The 18,689-nt window shown below is 39.7% G+C and overlaps 1 protein-coding gene and 1 non-coding gene across 2 annotated transcripts; one reads left to right on the top strand and one right to left on the bottom strand.

The window, feature by feature from the left end:
- Positions 1-9,785: 9,785 nt before the first annotated feature.
- LOC112086942 lies at positions 9,786-9,896 on the top strand. The gene has a single exon (XR_002899796.1). It is a non-coding gene; the product is annotated as a small nucleolar RNA R71 (small nucleolar RNA).
- A 7,785-nt stretch (positions 9,897-17,681) lies between these two features.
- On the bottom strand, positions 17,682-18,545 carry LOC112086644 (zinc finger BED domain-containing protein DAYSLEEPER-like). Its single transcript, XM_024155615.1, has 5 exons — positions 18,455-18,545; positions 18,344-18,395; positions 18,235-18,244; positions 17,831-18,149; positions 17,682-17,740 (listed from the first exon to the last, which is right to left on the bottom strand). Exons 1-5 carry the CDS (start codon positions 18,543-18,545, stop codon positions 17,682-17,684), a joined length of 531 nt encoding a protein of 176 aa, XP_024011383.1.
- Positions 18,546-18,689: the final 144 nt, after the last annotated feature.

Here is an 18,689-nt window from a genome sequence, read left to right as displayed (position 1 = left end):
AGCAACACAAGTTTTATCCTAGACAAGCTGCAAGTGCACAACAAACGCAGTAGTACTTAAGGATCGAATCCACAAGGATTTGTGTGTTGAGGACTTCTAACTGATGCTAAAAACAATCGTCGACCTAATCTAATAAAAAAGAGTTTTGGTTTGTCACTAAATCTAATTAAGCAGAGAATTAAAAAGCTGAAAATAAAAATCGGTTGAAAACAATAAGAAAAACTGCGCTGGGTTCAAGGTTCATCTTTAGGGTTCATGTTCTAAAACACAAGGAATTAAGGTAAGGATTTTCTATGACTCTGAAACTAGGATAAACACTTGTAAGATTAGCCAACTCTCGTCACCCTAATCATCTAATCACTCATTTATGGCAATTAACTCTCGCTCTCATGCCACAACAAGATCATGCATTGCACATCGGAATCCATCTCGGCTTACGTATCCTCCGTAGGTAGCTTTTGTCTCCTATGACGGTGATATCTATAAGATCCAGTTCAGGTAACTCAGATACAACACTCTCATTCGAACATGGGATTCCTGTGGATTTCCCCTTCATCCAACTAGGTGACTACTCAGACATGGCTGAAATATACATCATCATCGGTTTAAGAACTAGAAAGAAGAAAAGTAAAGAAACAAAGGTTGCAGAAAAACTTATCTTATTAAAAACAGAGTGGCGATGAAGAGCTTCTACAAATGCATAAAAATAAAACCTAAAACTACAAATGAGTTCTCTCTCAAAGAGAAGAAAGAGGTTCTCTTACAAAAGACCTAAAAAGGAGTATTTACAGTGTTTTTCCAAGTCTGGGCGTCTAGGGCTTGAAAAATGGGTGCATGAAGTGTCTTGGGCCTTATTTGGGCTCCTGAGATTCGGACATAGGTCTACCGGGGCTGAAACCTCTTGAGCCGCGCTGGGAACAAGTCTCGCCGCGGGTGAAAGCTCATGTCCTTGACTGGACTTGTGTTGATTCCAAGTGTGTTGGAAAGCTGGTTGTCTCCTATATAATGTCTCCAAATTTGGGGATGATCAGACGGTGAGAAGATCTTCTTTGTTTGTCAAACTTCTAACGGTCTGAATTTATCCAAAAATGAACTTTAGCTCTAAAATGTACACCAAAGCTCCAAGTTTCCTGAAAAGCCTTTTAAAACTCCAAAACATGGAAAACACTTATAAAACTTTTAAAAGTGAGTAAAACACCTGCATAAGATATTGAAAATGATCCATGAAAGTGGTCAAAATCAGGTGTTATCAGTATTATTCTATGAGTATGATATACTCATATTTTATCTCATATTAATATGCATTTAACTTAATTTTAATTTGTTTTCCTTATGATTTTGTAGTTTTCCTCTTGTTTTGCATTTATATAGAGTTTAGAGTGTCTTAGATGATGCCCAAGAGAGTCTTGCATGTTTTGGAGTTTATTTAGGTGTTTTAGAGCTTTGGAGACATTGAAGGAGCTTGGGCTTGGCTCATGAGAGGATGAATTAGAAGGAGCATAAGCACGGCCAGACCCATACCAGCCAGAGATACCTCTCGGCCTGCGCTTGATTCGTGATAACACCGTATTTTGACCACTATTATGGATCGTTTTGAAATACTTTTTCTATGTTTTTAATTGCTTTTAAGTACTTTTATCACGTTTTTCTAGTATTTGTAAATCCAAAATTCTTTTCAGGAAACTTAGGGAAAAGCTTAACAAAATGGATAGAAGACCAGATTTCAGCTCAGAGTCAAACCGTCAAAAGTTCACCCCCAATTGAAGGCCTTCTCACCGTCTGATCCAGCTCAAATTTGGAGATCTTAAAGATGGAAGTATCAGCTTTCCAGCACACTTTACAGCTTGGCAATCCAACAGTTAATTAAAAGATACACGAAGAGCAAGATGTCCCGTAAACCAGCCGGCAAGCGTTTCCACCCGCGGCCAACAGACCATTTCCCACGATCACAGCCATCCCGACCGCGGCCAGCCACCCATTCCCCGCGGTCATGCACATCCCGACCGCGGCCAGCTAACTCCGAGTTTGAAGGCCCATTTCTGAAGCCCATATCATTTTCCCAGCCTCAATTCCGGAACCCTAGACACCAGAGAGTATTGGAGACTATAAATACATATCATTTAGGTCGTTTTTAGAGGAAAAAGAAGAGGAGAGATGAAATACTTTACAGAAATTTTACTTTAAGCTTTGTTTTTAGGTTTTAGGGAGAGAGAGATCTATCTCTTGAACCCTTGTTCTTTCTTTTTCAATTTCGGTTTCTGTACTACTTTTTAATACTATGTTTTTGATTTCGTTTATCATGTCTGAGTAGTTTTATTGTTGGGTCTAAGGGATTTTCGATGGGGATACATATGTTCGGTGAGGATTCCATGAGCTATTGAGCCGAATCTTAGAACTTTTTCTTCTGAATTCGTTTTTACTGCATGAGAGTAGCGTCATGAACTACAATCTGATCCAGATGCTTGGTGACACGAAAGTGTTATCCAGTGTCAGATCTAGTTTGGGAGAGCAAAACAAACATAGGAGTGGAAACCTACCTATGGGCGATTTGTGAATGCTGACGAGTCTTAAACATAATGCATCTCTTCTTTTCCAGGGCCAGAGTGGAAACCTACTGGTCAGGGTTGAGAGAGATAGTTGTCTATGATCACGACAGTGGCGTATTCATACGTCCATGACTCCAGTTCGAAAAGTTTAAGCTAAGATCTTATCAAATTTACTCTCTAGCAATGTTTGAATCGTTCATACCCCTAAGAAAACTTCTCTGAACCCCAGCGCTTTCTTTCTTATAGATTTACACCGATTTTCATTCAAGCTTTAGTCTAGTTTCTTTACTCTTTCAATCGATTTTTACTTAGCAATTAGGTCTAGCCGTTTTTCTCGTTTTTACTCGTTTTCGTTAAATTTAGTTATTAGGTCATTTTAATTCCCGTATTTTCTCTTTAAGATTCGTTTTTACGTTTTAAACACACCACCAAAACCCTCACAAAACTCGCCTGGTTCTAGACTTCCTTACTTTATATTTCTTTCGAAGGCTTTTGCAGGAAAGATCCTCCTTCCCTGTGGATTCGATCCCTAAGTACTACAATCGATCAGCTGTGCACTTGCGGCTATTGATTTCATTTAAGGTAAAACTTGACACCCTCACCATACGACACATCAAGTTTTTGGCGCCTTGCCGGGGAAGGCACACATTTTATTTTCCGAAAAAAAACCCTAAGAAAGGTTGGTAAATCGACTTTAGAACCCTTTTTTCTGCATATTTCCGTTTTTTGGTTATTTTGTTTCCATTTCAGAAGCAATGGATCCTATAAATCAAAACCCTACTATGATGAAGGTTTTTACAACACTCCTCAAGCCACCAGACGCAGAGAGAAGCAATACTTACGCGATCTCTACGAAGAAGTTCGAACCGACGACTACAGAACGTTCCAGAACGAGCCCTACGTACCTCCAATGGTAAACCCTAGACATTCTGTTTGTCGTCCGCCTCACCAAGATGAAAACGTCCAGCTCAGTCACCGATTGAGTCGGCTAGAAATGGTGGTCATGCACTTAATCGCAGCTCAAGCCACATCAAGAGCCGCCCTTCACGAGAAAATTGACAACATGCCAATTCACTTTAACAAAAAGCTTGAAGATCTTTCTGCTCAAGTCAAAACCATCGAGACTCAAGAAAACAAGGATGCTGAGACTATCAAGGAGAGGATAGAAGCAGTTGAAGAACAAGTCGGAGAGAACGAAGTTAGCATTCGCAAAGCCAGTGGAAACATCCGCACCTTAGAGGTCAAGCTCGATGAAGCAGAAGAAACTATTAACGACCATATCAACCAAACCTACTCCTACGTGGAAGATTTGGGATGGAGTACACAAGGTTCAAGACAAAGCCGAAGAAATCGACTCAACCGTGGACAAAGTAGTCTGTGCCCTAGATGAAGTTGAAGATAAGGTTGAAAAGCTTATGAAAGGATGTGAAACGAACGGTTCAACACTTCCCATCAAAGATCTTGACCTAAAAGAAGAGGAAATAAAGTTGGAAGACCCAAAAATCAGTTTAGATGGCAAAGGAGAAGATGAAACGGCTGAACCATCTCGGAGTCTCTCTCCCGCGGTCACGACTCACGCGACCGCGGCCAACAACCCTCCAGCCGCGGTCGTGAGCCTCCTACCCACGGCAAACCACTCTTCACCTGCGGTCGTGCAGCCTCCACCCGCGGCAAATAGTCGGTCAGAATCATTTCAGCCCTTTTCTATTCTTACAGGTCAATGTTCATTTGATGCACCTGCTGGGACAATCCAGACAAAATGGTGGAACTAGGAGCACCAATCTCCAGGGAAAGACTCATTGAATTCAACAAGTTTGTGAAATCGATCCCTCTTTATACAGGTTTCGATGATATATGGCATCTTGGTTGTTTGCAAGTTTTCTTTAGGTACAGCAAGGAGACAAAAGAAGATATCCGAACTTACTTTGGGAGAGCCAGGCTCCTGACCTTTCCAAGGACATCACGTGATGCTGCAATTTATTCGATTCACCTTCAAAGACCTGAAGACTGCAGCTACTACACCAACAAAATCAGCAAAGAAAAGCTCGACGAATTTAATGATGTAGTCCGAAATTTGCCTGAAGGAATCACCTTTGCCAGAGCTTGCAAGGACTTGTTCAATCATGCCAGAAGAGGTAAACCTGTTCGAACATGATGTGCTCAGGTTTTAACCCTAGTTTTCTGCAAGCGCACAGATGTACGTTGTAGTACTTAGGGGTCGATCCACTGAAGACCAAGTAACTGCAATATGAGTTTACTTGAGATGAGAACTGAGCTAAGATGAAAATATGGGTGTTTGTTTGGGGGTTGTGAACAGTGACGAAAATAGCAAATAATAAACTTAAAAACTAGTAAACAATAAGATCAAATCAATATGAGAAGGTGTTGGGCATTAGGGAATTCGCCGGGAAATCATAGACTAGCTAACAAGAGAATTTAACATAGAGTTTTCTATAGATGTGTTCCTGAAATCAAACTCAGACTAACCTACTCACGTAGTATTAATCACAAATCAATTCACTCAGATTTACTAAACTCCCATTCAGTTCTCTAAGTTTCTAGATAAATTAGTTTGATAATTTCACAAAACGCTTTAGATCGACTCACGCCGTCTAAGAGAATTTGTTCATCTAAATAGGGTTAATCGATTCAACAACACATTCTGTGAGTAAATCAACCTAATCGCAGTAGCTAGATTATCGATCAAAGCCACATAAACGAAACGCAGATTTAGACGAAGAACTCTAAAGATAGACCCTAATCTAACAAACCAAAAATCAATCCATGAATCCCTTTGAAAAATCCCTTAAAACCCAACAAGGGAATTACTCAATCATAGTGTATAAAAACATCACAGAAGTATTATAGTTTGCTGGTAATTAAATAAGAGAAAGGTAAAGAACGAAGAACGAGGGTGAAGATGGAGATCGATGGTGGCTCCTTCGGCGACTCCTTCTTCTCCTGAAGACGGCAACTCCGAGGTATGCAGCTCTTCTCTGCTCTCTCTCCACGGCTTGGTCATTAGAATAACCTAAAACGAGTATATATAGCCTTCTAATTCGTTGGAAACGTCTAGGGTTTGAAGAATGAGTATTGGGCTGGACTTGGGCTTGAATTATGTCACTTTCGGATGTCAACGTTGTCTGGCCGCGGTCGCGGTGGTCCTGACCGCGGGGAATCATGGTCTGGCCGCGGTCGCGGCCTATGCTCTCCTTCGAGACTGCATTTTCTGTCTTTAGTGCATCAGGAATATCGGAAGATCTAACCGTTGGATTGTCTCCAAACCAACTGCATTAGACAGCTGGTTATCTCTTCTATGTTGTCTCAAATTTTGGGGATGATCGGACGGTGAAAAGGTCTCTATCGAGTACCATACTTCTGACGGTCTGCATTTATCCAAAATTGCTCATTTGTTCCAAATTGCACATCTTTAGTCCAAGTTTCCTGAAAATTCTTTTAAAACTCTAAAACATAGAAATCAATTAAAAACCATTGAAAACAGAGTTAAAACACCTGCATAAGATATTAAAACGATCCATAAAAATGGTCAAATTCCGGTGTTATCAACTCCCCCAGACTTAAACCTTTGTTTGTCCTCAAACAAAACATAGATCAAGCCAGGAAAAGAATCCTTAAAAATCCGCAGGAACTAAAAAATATCTCAGTGACCGTCCTTCTAAACCATAACCTATCGTATAACATCTATCTGGATCTAGTCTAGAAAATTCTCACCAAAATCCAAACATAACTAGTCCGTTGATCCGTCATGCGACTTCCAGTAAACTAGCTCTTTACATTCATTAAGTGCATAGTGAATTCTCATTAAAGACATCATTCAGGGTAGACGGCGTTTGGTAATTAAGAGCTATTTAAATGGTGGAGTTAAAGTGTTTCGGGTTACCTGAAGATCTGGAGGATGCAAGATATTATGCAAAACCGCAAGAGAGAGTGGACCTGTTGATGTCCGCAGTTTTCAGTCACTTCTCCTTGCCAAATGTTGTTGCATAGTCTTTCCTCCTTGGTTGTAAACAGATGTTCCCCCAGACTTAGATATTTTCCAGGAATAAGAAAAATCATCTCCAAAACTCCATATAATCGAACTCTAGCTTGCCTCAAAGATAATATCGATCATCCTAGACTCTCTTAAGGTTTTTATTTCTTATCCCTTCATATTTTCTTTTCTTTTTCGGATTTTTTTTTTTTTTTTCTGAAAAGAGGAAACAACCTTTTATAGAGAGAGTCTAAGGGACGAAATTGTACCAAGATTTTAAAGTTTTCCCAAGGCAAATTGAGTTTTCTCCTTTTGTGGAATCATTCCAATGAAATCGCAGGTCTTTGTCTTTAGTAACTGAAAACCGCGTTGATCCTCTTTCTCTCCAACGTTTTTGCACATATCTGCATATAGGACAATGAAAAACAAGAGTGCATGTGGTTTGAAAGAGGCTGGGTTACGGTGGGGAACTAGCTAAAGGTGAACTAGCCATTCAGGATCAACAAAGAGTGGTAAAAGGATAAAGGAGTCCTGAATGTATGATTCGTTTCCCTGATCTAATGCTTTAATGAGAAAATTAAGTCAAAATTAAGTCCAGATAAAATGAGCTAGTATATCTTGTCAGAAAGAATCTCCATGAATAGAAGTCCTCTGGTGGGAGTTCGTAGTGTAAGTACTCTAGCTACTGCCTAATCTAGGCCTAAATCACTGAAAGAGCAAAAAAAACGAGGAATAGCGTAGAAGCACACTGGTCTGAATCATCATAGTATTGTTTATTTATGTTCCTGGTTTGAAAACGTTTTGAAAAATTTTTGAAAAAATTTTTGAAAACTTTTTGAATAGTTTTTATGTCCAAAACAAACTCAAAACAAATCAAATTTCGTTAGTAACGGATGAACATCCTCCCCCAGACTTATTTCACACTGTCCTCAGTGTGATGAAATCTAAGAAAGGATGGATAAGGAAGTAGAAATTTGAAGTGTTTAGATGTACTTACCTTGCCGGAAGAATGAGTCGCGGTTGCACCGAATCTTGGAAATATGATCGACTTGAACATCTTCATTACTACTTTTGTGTCATTTGTGGGGCTGGCTATGGCTTCTACCCACTTAGACACGTAGTCAACAGTAACAAGGATGTACATGTTTCCAAAAGACGAAGGAAAAGGACCCATAAAGTCGATTCCCCAAACATCAAAAACTTCGACTTCTTGAATGAAGTTTTGTGGCATCTCTTTTCGTTTGCTGATGTTCCCTTGTCTTTGGCAAGCATCACACTTAGATACGAATTTATGGGCGTCCTTGAACATGGTAGGCCACCAATAACCAGCTTGTAAAACCTTCGCTACAGTCTTATCAGTAGCAGAGTGTTCAGCATAGTTAGATCCGTGACAATGAAAAAGGATTTCTGGAACTTCTTCTTCGGAGATGCACCTGCGAAACAAGTTATCTGCACACTGCTTATAAAGATATGGTTCATCCCAAAAGTACCTTTTTATATCACGCAAGAACTTCTTTTTGTTGTAGCCGAAGAATCGTGGCGGTTCGACATCTGCTGCTAGGTAATTCGCGATATGCATAAACCAAGGAAGCTCGGAAGGTTTTGCTTTTGGAGGCGGGGCTGGACGTGTCTCTGGGGTGATTACTTTAGCATTACCATCTTTCTCCACATCTCCAATAGGGTCTTGAGAGGTCGATGTCGAGCTTGCACCAGGTGAGGTAGCTTTGCCCTTAGATTTCTTTGATTTGCGCTTAGACTTCCTTGCTTTGTGCTTTGATTTTCTCAACTCGACAACTCCCTTAGGCTCGACTAACGGGGCTTGTATAGAAACGTGTTGGCACCTTCCCTTGTTATCTCCAGGGTCTAGAATCAACTTCTCTTCCTTGTAGATGGTTATACAGTAAGAGCTTCCACCACTACAAACTGCAGGATAGAAGATTCTCTTTTTGACTTTAGAAAAACAAACTCTTAGGTTGGGATAATCAACAACTGCCCCCACTGTTGCAAGGAATGAACTTCCAAATATTAACGCCCTGGGAGAGTCATTTTCCATCTCAAGAATGTGAAAATCAACAGGAACAAGACACCCTCCTACTTGCACCATCAAATCCGTTACGAAACCATATGGAATCGTGCTTGAATTGTCTCCAAACTTAACAGAACCGTGAGGAGGTTTGATATCACATATCCCCAGCTCGGTTTCAATTGCTTTAGACATCACATTCACATTCGCTCCTGTGTCACATAGAGAGTCAGAAAATTCCATACCTTCAATTATGCAGGGGAAGACAAACTTCACCGAATCGTTTATCTTATGAAGCTTCCTTTGGTGTGGAACTTTGCCTATTGCATCATACTCTTCAGGACATGCTGGAGATTCAACTTCAGTTTCCTGATTGCTAGGAATAGGCGTGACTTCTCTCTCACCATCAGTGTTTATGACATTGCAACGCCACATTGGATTGTCTACGTTTTTTCCTGGAAGGTGACCATCTTGTCTCTTCACACTTTCTCCAATTTATCCGATTTGTTTCTCGAGCATCTTGACATGAGTTGAGAGGTTAGTGAACTTCTGAAATGACTCCCCATTGTTCTTGTTGAGGGGATCATTCATGATGTCTAACTTAAGCTCAAGGTTGCGGATGTCTTGGGCGATTTCTTCATGTACCTCAGCGATTTGTGTCTCCATAGCTTCGGTGCTTTTTGAACCATCTATTGTTTGTGATAGCTGCACGTCTATGCTATCAACATGAGTGGAAAGAGCTTCAAATTTACCATTAAGGTCAGTGTATAAGCAGTCCACTCTTATATCCACATCGCCTGCTAATCTTTGCAGCTTCATAAGAAGTGGTTGCACCATAAGCTCGAGCTTGTCGTCTTGAGAGGTTGGGGGTGATTTTGGAGCAGATTGGAGATTCATATGGGTGTGATCTTGTGCTCCAAGTTGATGATTAATCTCAGCTGCATTGACTGCTTCGCAGACATTAACAGAACGCTGCGTGTTTTGGAGAAACAATTTCACCATGGCTTTAAGTTCTTCAATCTCCTTATGATCATGGGAAGTAGAACGTGATATTCTTCCATGATCAGGAAAATTGTTTCTGCTGCTTGCAGCAAGATTATTAATCAAGATGTAAGCTTCTTCTACAGTCCTTGTCATGAAGTTTCCATTGCTTGCTACATTTAGAGGCGCCTTAGATGTCCATTCAAGACCTTCGTAGAAGGTATTCAAGACGCATGTCTCTGTAAAACCGTGGTGAGGACATTCTCTAATGTAGCCTTTATAACGATTCCAAGCTTCATGAAAAGGCTCGCCTCCTTTTTGTTGGTACCTAAAAATCTTGTCTCTAAAGAAGTTTGATCTAGAGGTGTTGTAGAAATGGTTAAGGAAAGTGGCCTTGCATTCGTCCCATGATCCGAGTGAACCAGGAGACAAAGACTTAAACCATGCACGTGCCTTATCACAAAGAGAAAATGGAAACAACTTGCACTTTATGAAATCTGCAGGAACTCCGATCGATTGCTTGGTGCTGCAGATTTCTTCAAAATCTTCAAGATGATCCATAGGGTTCTCCGATGCATTGCCATGGAACCGGTTCTGCTTGACCAATTTTATGAGCTTCGAACTTATCTCATAGTCTACGTTGATGGGTTGTAGACTAATGGGAGAACGGTTCTCATAGAAAGCATACGGAGTGTTATAATCTCTTAGAGTAAAGCGATGAGCGTTTTGAAACCTAACATGCTCATCAACGTTTTGCTGGACGTGGTAGTTATCTCTAAATCTATCTAAACCTTGCAAGTGTCTATTGTTATCGTCCATCTCTAATTTTTTTTGTGTGTGTGTGTGTGTGTGTGTGTTTTTTTTTAATTAATTAATTATTTAATTTATGTATATATATAAATATTTTTTTTTTGTTTTTTAGTTTATATATATAATTTTTTTTTTAAAAAATGTTTTTTTTTAAAGTTAATATATAGATTTATATATATATATTATATAATAATAAATATTTTTTTTTTAGTTATATATATATAAATTTATATTTTTCCGTTTTTTATATTAATTTCTATATGTATATATATTTTTATATAAAATAATAAATGGTTTTTTTTTTTTTTTTTCAAAAATGAACAAGAAAACGTACCTTAGACTCGATTCTGATCTGAAACTCGTAGGCAACGTTAGAGGTCCCCGGCAACGGCACCAAAAACTTGATGTGCTCAGGTTTTAACCCTAGTTTTCTGCAAGGGTACAGATGTACGTTGTAGTACTTAGGGGTCGATCCACTGAAGACCAAGTAACTGCAATACGAGTTTACTTGAGATGAGAACTGAGTTAAGATGAAAATATGGGTGTTTGTTTGGGGGTTGTGAACAGTGACGAAAATAGCAAATAATAAACTTAAAAACTAGTAAACAGTAAGATCAAATCAATATGAGAAGGTGTTGGGCGTTAGGGAATTCGCCGAGAAATCATAGACTAACTAACAAGAGAATTAAACATAGAGTTTTCTATAGATGTGTTCCTGAAATCAAACTCAGACTAACCTATTCACGTAGTATTAATCACAAATCAATTCACTCAGATTTACTAAACTCCCATTCAGTTCTCTAAGTTTCTAGATAAATTAGTTTGATAATTTCACAAAACGCTTTAGATCGACTCACGCCGTCTAAGAAAATTTGTTCATCTAAATAGGGTTAATCGATTCAACAACACTTTCTGCGAGTAAATCAACCTAATCGCAGTAGCTAGATTATCGATCAAAGCCACATAAACGAAACGCAGATTTAGACGAAGAACTCTAAAGATAGACCCTAATCTAACAAACCAAAAATCAATCCATGAATCCCTTTGAAAAATCCCTTAAAACCCAACAAGGGAATTACTCAATCATAGTGTATAAAAACATCACAGAAGTATTATAGTTTGCTGGTAATTAAATAAGAGAAAGGTAAAGAACGAAGAACGAGGGTGAAGATGGAGATCGATGGTGGCTCCTTCGGCGACTCCTTCTTCTCCTGAAGACGGCAACTCCGAGGTATGCGGCTCTTCTCTGCTCTCTCTCCACGGCTTGGTCATTAGAATAACCTAAAACGAGTATATATAGCCTTCTAATTCGTTGGAAACGTCTAGGGTTTGAAGAATGAGTATTGGGCTGGACTTGGGCTTGAATTAGGTCACTTTCGGACGTCAACGTTGTCTGGCCGCAGTCGCGGTGGTCCTGACCGCGGGGAATCATGGTCTGGCCGCGGTCGCGGCCTATGCTCTCCTTCGAGACTGCATTTTCTGTCTTTAGTGCATCAGGAATATCGGAAGATCTAACCGTTGGATTGTCTCCAAACCAACTGCATTAGACAGCTGGTTATCTCTTCTATGTTGTCTCAAATTTTGGGGATGATCGGACGGTGAAAAGGTCTCCATCGAGTACCATACTTCTGACGGTCTGCATTTATCCAAAATTGCTCATTTGTTCCAAATTGCACATCTTTAGTCCAAGTTTCCTGAAAATTCTTTTAAAACTCTAAAACATAGAAATCGATTAACAACCATTGAAAACAGAGTTAAAACACCTGCATAAGATATTAAAACGATTCATAAAAATGGTCAAAATCCGGTGTTATCAGAACACTTCACAAAATCGAAGGTGTAGGTCAGTTTCTCATCTGTTGTTCTATTAGAGGAGTAATGTTTAAAAACGTGCTTTGTGATTCTGGAGCTTGTCTTAACATGATTTCCAAGGCAATTGCTTTGAGACTTGGTAGTAAGCACCTGCGCAGGACTAGAGCAAAGATTAGTCTAGCTGATGATTCCAATGCAACACCTCAAGGAATAGCTCATGAAATTCCTTTGAGAATAGAATATTGCATTGTGCCTGTCGACTTCTATATTGTCGAAACGAGAGATGCAACACATCCAGTGATTCTCGGATGGTCTTTTCTAGCAACTTCTAGAGCTATAATGGACTGGCCAAACCGGAAGATTTCGTTTGCTAATATCGACAAAGATGTCTTCACAGAAGCTGTCCCATACAACAGCAAGGCAGGAAAACGTTATGCAACAGAAGAGTTTGAAGAAGAACTTTGGAGTGACGAAGAACCTGCTAGGCAAAGCAAGGAGACGTCGAAAAAGACTTGTCTCAGGACAAGATCTTCTTCATTGGACTAAGCCACGTCCAACACCAAAAGTCGAGCTAAACGACTTAAAACAAAAGCGCTTAATGGGAGACAACCCATTTAGGTATTGTTTTCCTTAGAATTTTTCTTTCTTTTTCCATTTATCTTTATCTTTTTCTTAGTTTCAAGTGTTTCTTATAAAATAAAAAAGCCAAAAAAATCAAAAAACCGAAAAGACCAAAAAAAAGAAGGATGGTCCCTGACTGCTCGGCCCAGCAGGAACCAAAGAGAAGCATGAACAGGCCGCGATATAAGCCCCCGCGGTCGCAGGTGATCTGACCGCGGGAAACAGCCCTTCGACCGCGGCCGCGTCTTTCTGACCGCGGCCGAGCACCACTTCACCGCGGTCGCGTGGCTCCTGACTGCGGCAAATGATCGTTGAGACGAAACCCGACCACAAATCACCCACTTCACCTCATTCCACCTCACCAATCCCCATTCCACCACCTTCATCACCACCTATTGATAGTAAGAATTTTTCAATCCTTGATCAATTCCTCAACTACTCATGTCATTGTAGCACTTGAGGTATCAATCCAAATGGAGAGATTCTAGACACTAAGACTATGAGGATCAATTCTTAATCCAAGTCTAATAAGCAGATGAGTTGGTAACCAAGATTATCTAAAAGCATATAACAAAACAAGCAAGAACAAACAGTAATTAAGAATTAAACAAGCTAGAGAAACTAAACAAACACTCAAATTCAAATAAAGAGAAAGCTAAACCTCTAGATGTGATCATTGATCAGGGTGCTTTAAATGTGAATTCATGATGCTAAGAACATAATGCAACACTTGCTACTCTTTAGTCTAGGCTTCTTAATCAGATTAATTCATTCCCATGACAATAATCCCTTTGCTAATCACTTAATCAAGTCTAACAACCATTAGATATAATCAAGCAATCAACAAGCATAATGCATCAAGCCTAATAAGTGACCAAACAATCTCTCAACCAAGAAGACTGAATCTTATACAGAAAGACATAACAAGCAATCACATGATCTCAAACATTTCAACTTAGAACTCTAATCTAGACTAATCCTCTCATGAAGGCATTAATCTCTACACTAATCCACTTTCAAACCAAATCATCATTTGTGAAATATGAATCAATGAGCATTAAGAAACAGTTATAATATGTCATTTATGCAATTAACAAACATTCCCATGGCATTAATGCACAAACCCTTAGTTAGCTTTCATTCAGGCATTTCATCAAACACTTTGGTGCATGAAATGCCTATGAACCCAGATTTCACTTTCCCAAGGAAATCTGGCATTAGGAGCAAATAACTAAGGAAATGAAATGAGAATCTAGACCCTAAACATCACAAATCAAACATCTAAGCACCCTAATCTACACACCTAGAAGTTTAAAAGATGACTACTCACTAATCATGAAAAACACATCTAATCTTTTGCAAGAGATGATGTTAATCATGATTAGAAGCAGAAATGAGATGATGAGATGATAAGAAACAGACTTAGATTGATTAAATCCTTCAGATATATCTTAACAAACTCGTTTTTTAACAAAAGGGGAAAGAAAATTAGAGAGAAACTAAGATAGAAGATAACATGTCTCTAGGGTTTTTCTCCAAAATGCTATATATACTTAGTGCTAATGAACCGGGTCAGCCCGGAACAAACCGGGTCCTGACCCGGATTTAGTGGGTAAAGTGGGAATCCTGCGGGTTGGTCCAGTGTCTCCCAGGTAGCATGCCCAAGTCGCAGTAGATGAAGAACTTGTCTTGTGAGACTTAAATCGCTTTGTTTTATCCGCACGCCCAAGTAGGAGTGTTTTGCAAGTCTTGCTGCGGCTTAATCTTCTTCTTCTTCAACTCGCAGGACCAAGGCCGTTTCTGGGGAATGTACAAACCGTGCCGGTTGGTCTCCATTACACTCAGGTCGCAGGCTCAAGTCGGAGTAGATTGCGAGTGATCATGCGGCTTGGTTCCAGCGTCTCCCAGGTAGCATGCCCAAGTCGCAGTATTGTGGACTTAGCAATTTTCTTGCTCGGGGGCCTCAGACCTCATCCATTGATAGCTTACCCGCACTTCTCAACTCGCAGCATCAATTTCCAGGCATTCGTCTTCAGGCCTGCGAGTTAACCAAGTCGCAAGGCTTTCTCGCAGCATTCAGAGCAGCTTGGACCACTTCGAATTCCGGAGAGTGTAACTTCTAAGATACTTGTCCGAATTGAGTGGTTACGGTTGAAGAAGACAGAGGACTCATATATATCCAACTTTGGTGAAGAAAGCTTTGGTGTTTGGGAAGTGGAAGGCTTCCTGGAGGGCTCATCTTTGCAGTGCATTTACACGATCAGAGAGAGGCGTCTAGACATGTATCCATTCCGGAGACGTTAACTTCTTGCTCATAGATCCGAATTGAATGATCTCGGAAGTTCTGGAACGAAGACTCAAATATCTCTGATTCTCATGAAGGCCTCGTAAACTGAATCGGCCTGGACGTGCGCCGTCCTTCGCATTCTTCGGAGCTCATCGGGTCGGTCCAAGACGGCAGCGAGACAGGTGTTTCTTCCGACGATCTCAACTTTCTGCTCACGCGTCAGATTTCCATTATTCCAATTTCTATGGAACCATGATCCAATATTCTACAACTTTTATGAAGCCCCCGACAACTAAATCGGACCGGAAGGTTCCCCGGACAGGCGATCATTCAGGAGTATCGGATTGCTCCGGAATGGATGCGAGAGAGGTCTGTCTTACGATTACCATATCTTTCAGCTCCGTGGTCTAAATGCTTTGATTCCAACCGTTCTGAACGCTTGACTCAATTATCTCAAACGTTTATGAAGACTCCGACAGCTGAATCAGACGGCAAGACCTTCCGGTAACGTGATTTTCGAGTTGTATCTGCACTCGAGATTTTTGGCCGAGAAACTTAACTGCGGCAAGTGTTTTTGGCCGAGAGTTCTACCCGCGGGAAGGATTTTGGCCGAGAACCTTCGACCTTCAGTACACCATTTTGCCGAGAAACCCAAAATTGCTCCTTTTCACCATTTTTGATCATTCCAACTCCATTTCTTCATCTGAATCACATCCTCCACTCCAAATTGGCTCCAAAAGCACCTGTTTAACACTCCAAACCATGCAAAACTCTCTTGGACCGAATGCAATCTCCTAAGTCCTAAAACAATGCCTAAAGACCTAAAATGCATGCAAATGAGACATGATTTGGACTAGAATATGTACATTAAATGATGCAGTTTATGAATATATCAACTCCTCCACACTTATCCTTTGCTTGTCTCAAGCAAAAAGGAACAAATGAGAGGAAAAGGTTGAATGCATTGGGAGCTCATTTTTCCTTTGAAAGAGAGAAGTGACCACTAAGAGAATTCAAGTTCATGCTCAATATGCAATGCAAGACCATACTCTGATGTATCAACTCAACAGTAATCTCCACAAGTTCTCTTATTCCTCAACTCTTTGACATTCATTAAGCTCTTTACCAAGTGGATCAAATGATGCAATGTTCAAACAAGCAAAGTTTGGCTAGGGTGAGGTACTGAGACTAAAATGGTCTCATCAGCGCCCTAGTGGGTTCAATGCAGCAAGGGGATCTCTCTATAAATGATCAAACTTTGGCAGAATGCTAAAGGTAAAAAGCAACCTATGCATACAAGGGCAAGGACTCATCCCACCCCACACTCTACTCAAAGCTTTCTGACTTGCTCAACCTCTCAAGAACCTCACTTTCCACACTTATTTTCCTCTCACTAGGGGACTCACTTATCATTTTCACACTCAAGTCTTGGAGTTCAAACTTTACATAGCTCCTTTTCACTTTCTTTTGTAACTTCTAGCCTCTTTTTCTTTCTTTTTAAAACATTTGAACTCTTGGCTTCTTTTCTTTTCTTTTCACTTAGAGGCTAGACTTTTTCTTTTCAAAACACTAGACCTCACTTTGTTTGACTCAAAACTCCAAGACTGATTTCTTTTCTTTTTCTATCCCCTAGTTCTCACCATTCTCCTTTTATTTCCACTCATCTCTCCTTTCCACTCACCAACAAGTATTCCCCCACACTTAGTTCTCACCAAATCTCTCAGCTCCTTGATGATGGAACTTAACACTCAATGAGACTTGTCCTTTTCGCTCTAAACCTAACACTTTCTGCTAAGTTTGATCCAAGGTGGCCTTTCAATTACACACAAACATTTGGCTTGAAAGAAGGATGGGTTCAGGGTGAGGAAAACTGATCCAGATGTGGACTCAGCTATTTGAGCTAAGGAAGAGGGTGGTAAAAACAGAATTCTAGCTCAAATATGTATATAGGTATCCACAAGCTTATTCAAACAATGCATCACAAGATAATTTCAAGTCAAGTTCAAGGTTTTCACTTATTAGAGTTGAGTTCAATTCAAACTTGCTTCTCAGATTCAAACCATTTCAAGCCTTGCAAGCACAGAAGTCATTTCACAAGCATATTTAATCTAAATTCTCAAAGTGATGTACTCTCAAGGAAAGAACCTATCATTACTCCCATTTTCATATGATGCAACTAGTCCTGTAAATTGGGCTGTCCACAACCATGTGGTCTTTGTCCAGTTGGACCTTTTCTAATCTTGGACAAAAAATAACCAAGTCCAAAAAGGACCAAGTCCAAAAAGGACCAAGCCCAACTGGACCATGTCCAATTGGACAAGACCATGGACAAAAAGAAATCTGATAATGAAATTCATAAGTAGAAGATTCAAAACTATATGAACGTTAATGTAAAGATGAATAATATGCATGATAATAAAAAGTAGAAAAAGAATCCAAAAGTAAAAAAAAAACTCCTCTTTGTTCACTTAACACAAAGAATCCAAAAGTAAAAAAAAACTCCTCTTTGTTCACTTAACACAAAGTAAAGATGAGCGTTAATGTAAACTGAATTCACTTAACACAATCATAAACAAACTCCTCTTTGTTCTCCTCTTCTGCCTTGTTTCCTTAAGATTCTTCTTGCTCCTCTTCGACCTCCTCTTTGTTCTCCTCTTCTTTCTCATCCTCTGAAAATATTTAAAACCATAACATGATGTAAGAGAAGAACTGTATTTGATATATCATCAAAAATCAGAATGATGAAGGAAGAAACTTACCTATTGGAAAGCCTTTTAACCAGTTTCTTGCACAAACCAAGGCTTGAACATTAGTTGGTAATAAAGAGCTTCTATACTTATTAAGTATTCTACTACCTATACTAAAAGAGGATTCTGAGGCAACTGTTGTTATTGGAATGCTCAAAACATCACACGCCATACAAGACAGCTCCTTAAAACGAGAAGAGTTGTCCCTCCAATATGTTAACACATTCATGTCTTTATGTGCAACCATATCCATAACGGGTTCATCCAAATACATATCAAGAGCAGACTTTCCACTACCACCAGCTTTTTGAGCAAAAAAAGCATAGAATCCCTGAGAATCAAACAAATTTGACACATTAGAAAGATCATCAAAAACCATTGCTCAAAAAGAGGTTTTTGAGACGCTTAAAAGGAACCTGATACAAACTGAGATTCACAAGAACAAAATTACCCAGATGGAAAAAGTTCCTCACAGCACCAAAACAGGAATTGAGAAATAAGAAAGAAAGGAGCTTACAGCAAAACCTAGATGACACATCATAACCGGCAGAAACATAAGACTCGTCATCAGAAGTCACTAGAAACATTCGACACATTAAAAACACAGCAGTTTCAGTAAGAAACTTACACTATAACCGGCAGGAATATCTTCTGGCAAAGTTTGTGAAGTGGCTGCAGCAACATTGTTTCTTTGGTTTTTTTGATAAGCTTTGAATAGCTTATACATCTTAGATCTTACATGTTGCAATCTGTTCTTACTGGTGATTGGATCCAAAGTAGTGTAACAGTATTCCAACACTGCAAATTTCATTCTTGGATCAGGGAACTGCGGCAATTGCTATTAGGGCACTGGGCTCTTCCCAATATTTGT

This window comes from Eutrema salsugineum, unplaced genomic scaffold (genome assembly GCF_000478725.1).
Source record: "Eutrema salsugineum unplaced genomic scaffold, Eutsalg1_0 scaffold_2, whole genome shotgun sequence".
NCBI lineage: Eukaryota > Viridiplantae > Streptophyta > Magnoliopsida > Brassicales > Brassicaceae > Eutrema > Eutrema salsugineum.
Note: the sequence above shows the minus strand (reverse complement) of the source record. Positions and strands in the feature narration are given on the sequence as shown.

Bases quoted from the DNA above. Each gene is read 5' to 3' on its own strand.
- LOC112086644 (XM_024155615.1), bottom strand. From the start codon at position 18,545: ATGTATAAGCTATTCAAAGCTTATCAAAAAAACCAAAGAAACAATGTT. The intron at 18,396-18,454 runs GTTATAGTGTAA...GAATGTTTCTAG, and splicing joins GCCAGAAGATATTCCTGCCG to TGACTTCTGATGACGAGTCT. The intron at 17,741-17,830 runs GTAAGTTTCTTC...AAATATTTTCAG, and splicing joins GTTAAAAGGCTTTCCAATAG to AGGATGAGAAAGAAGAGGAG.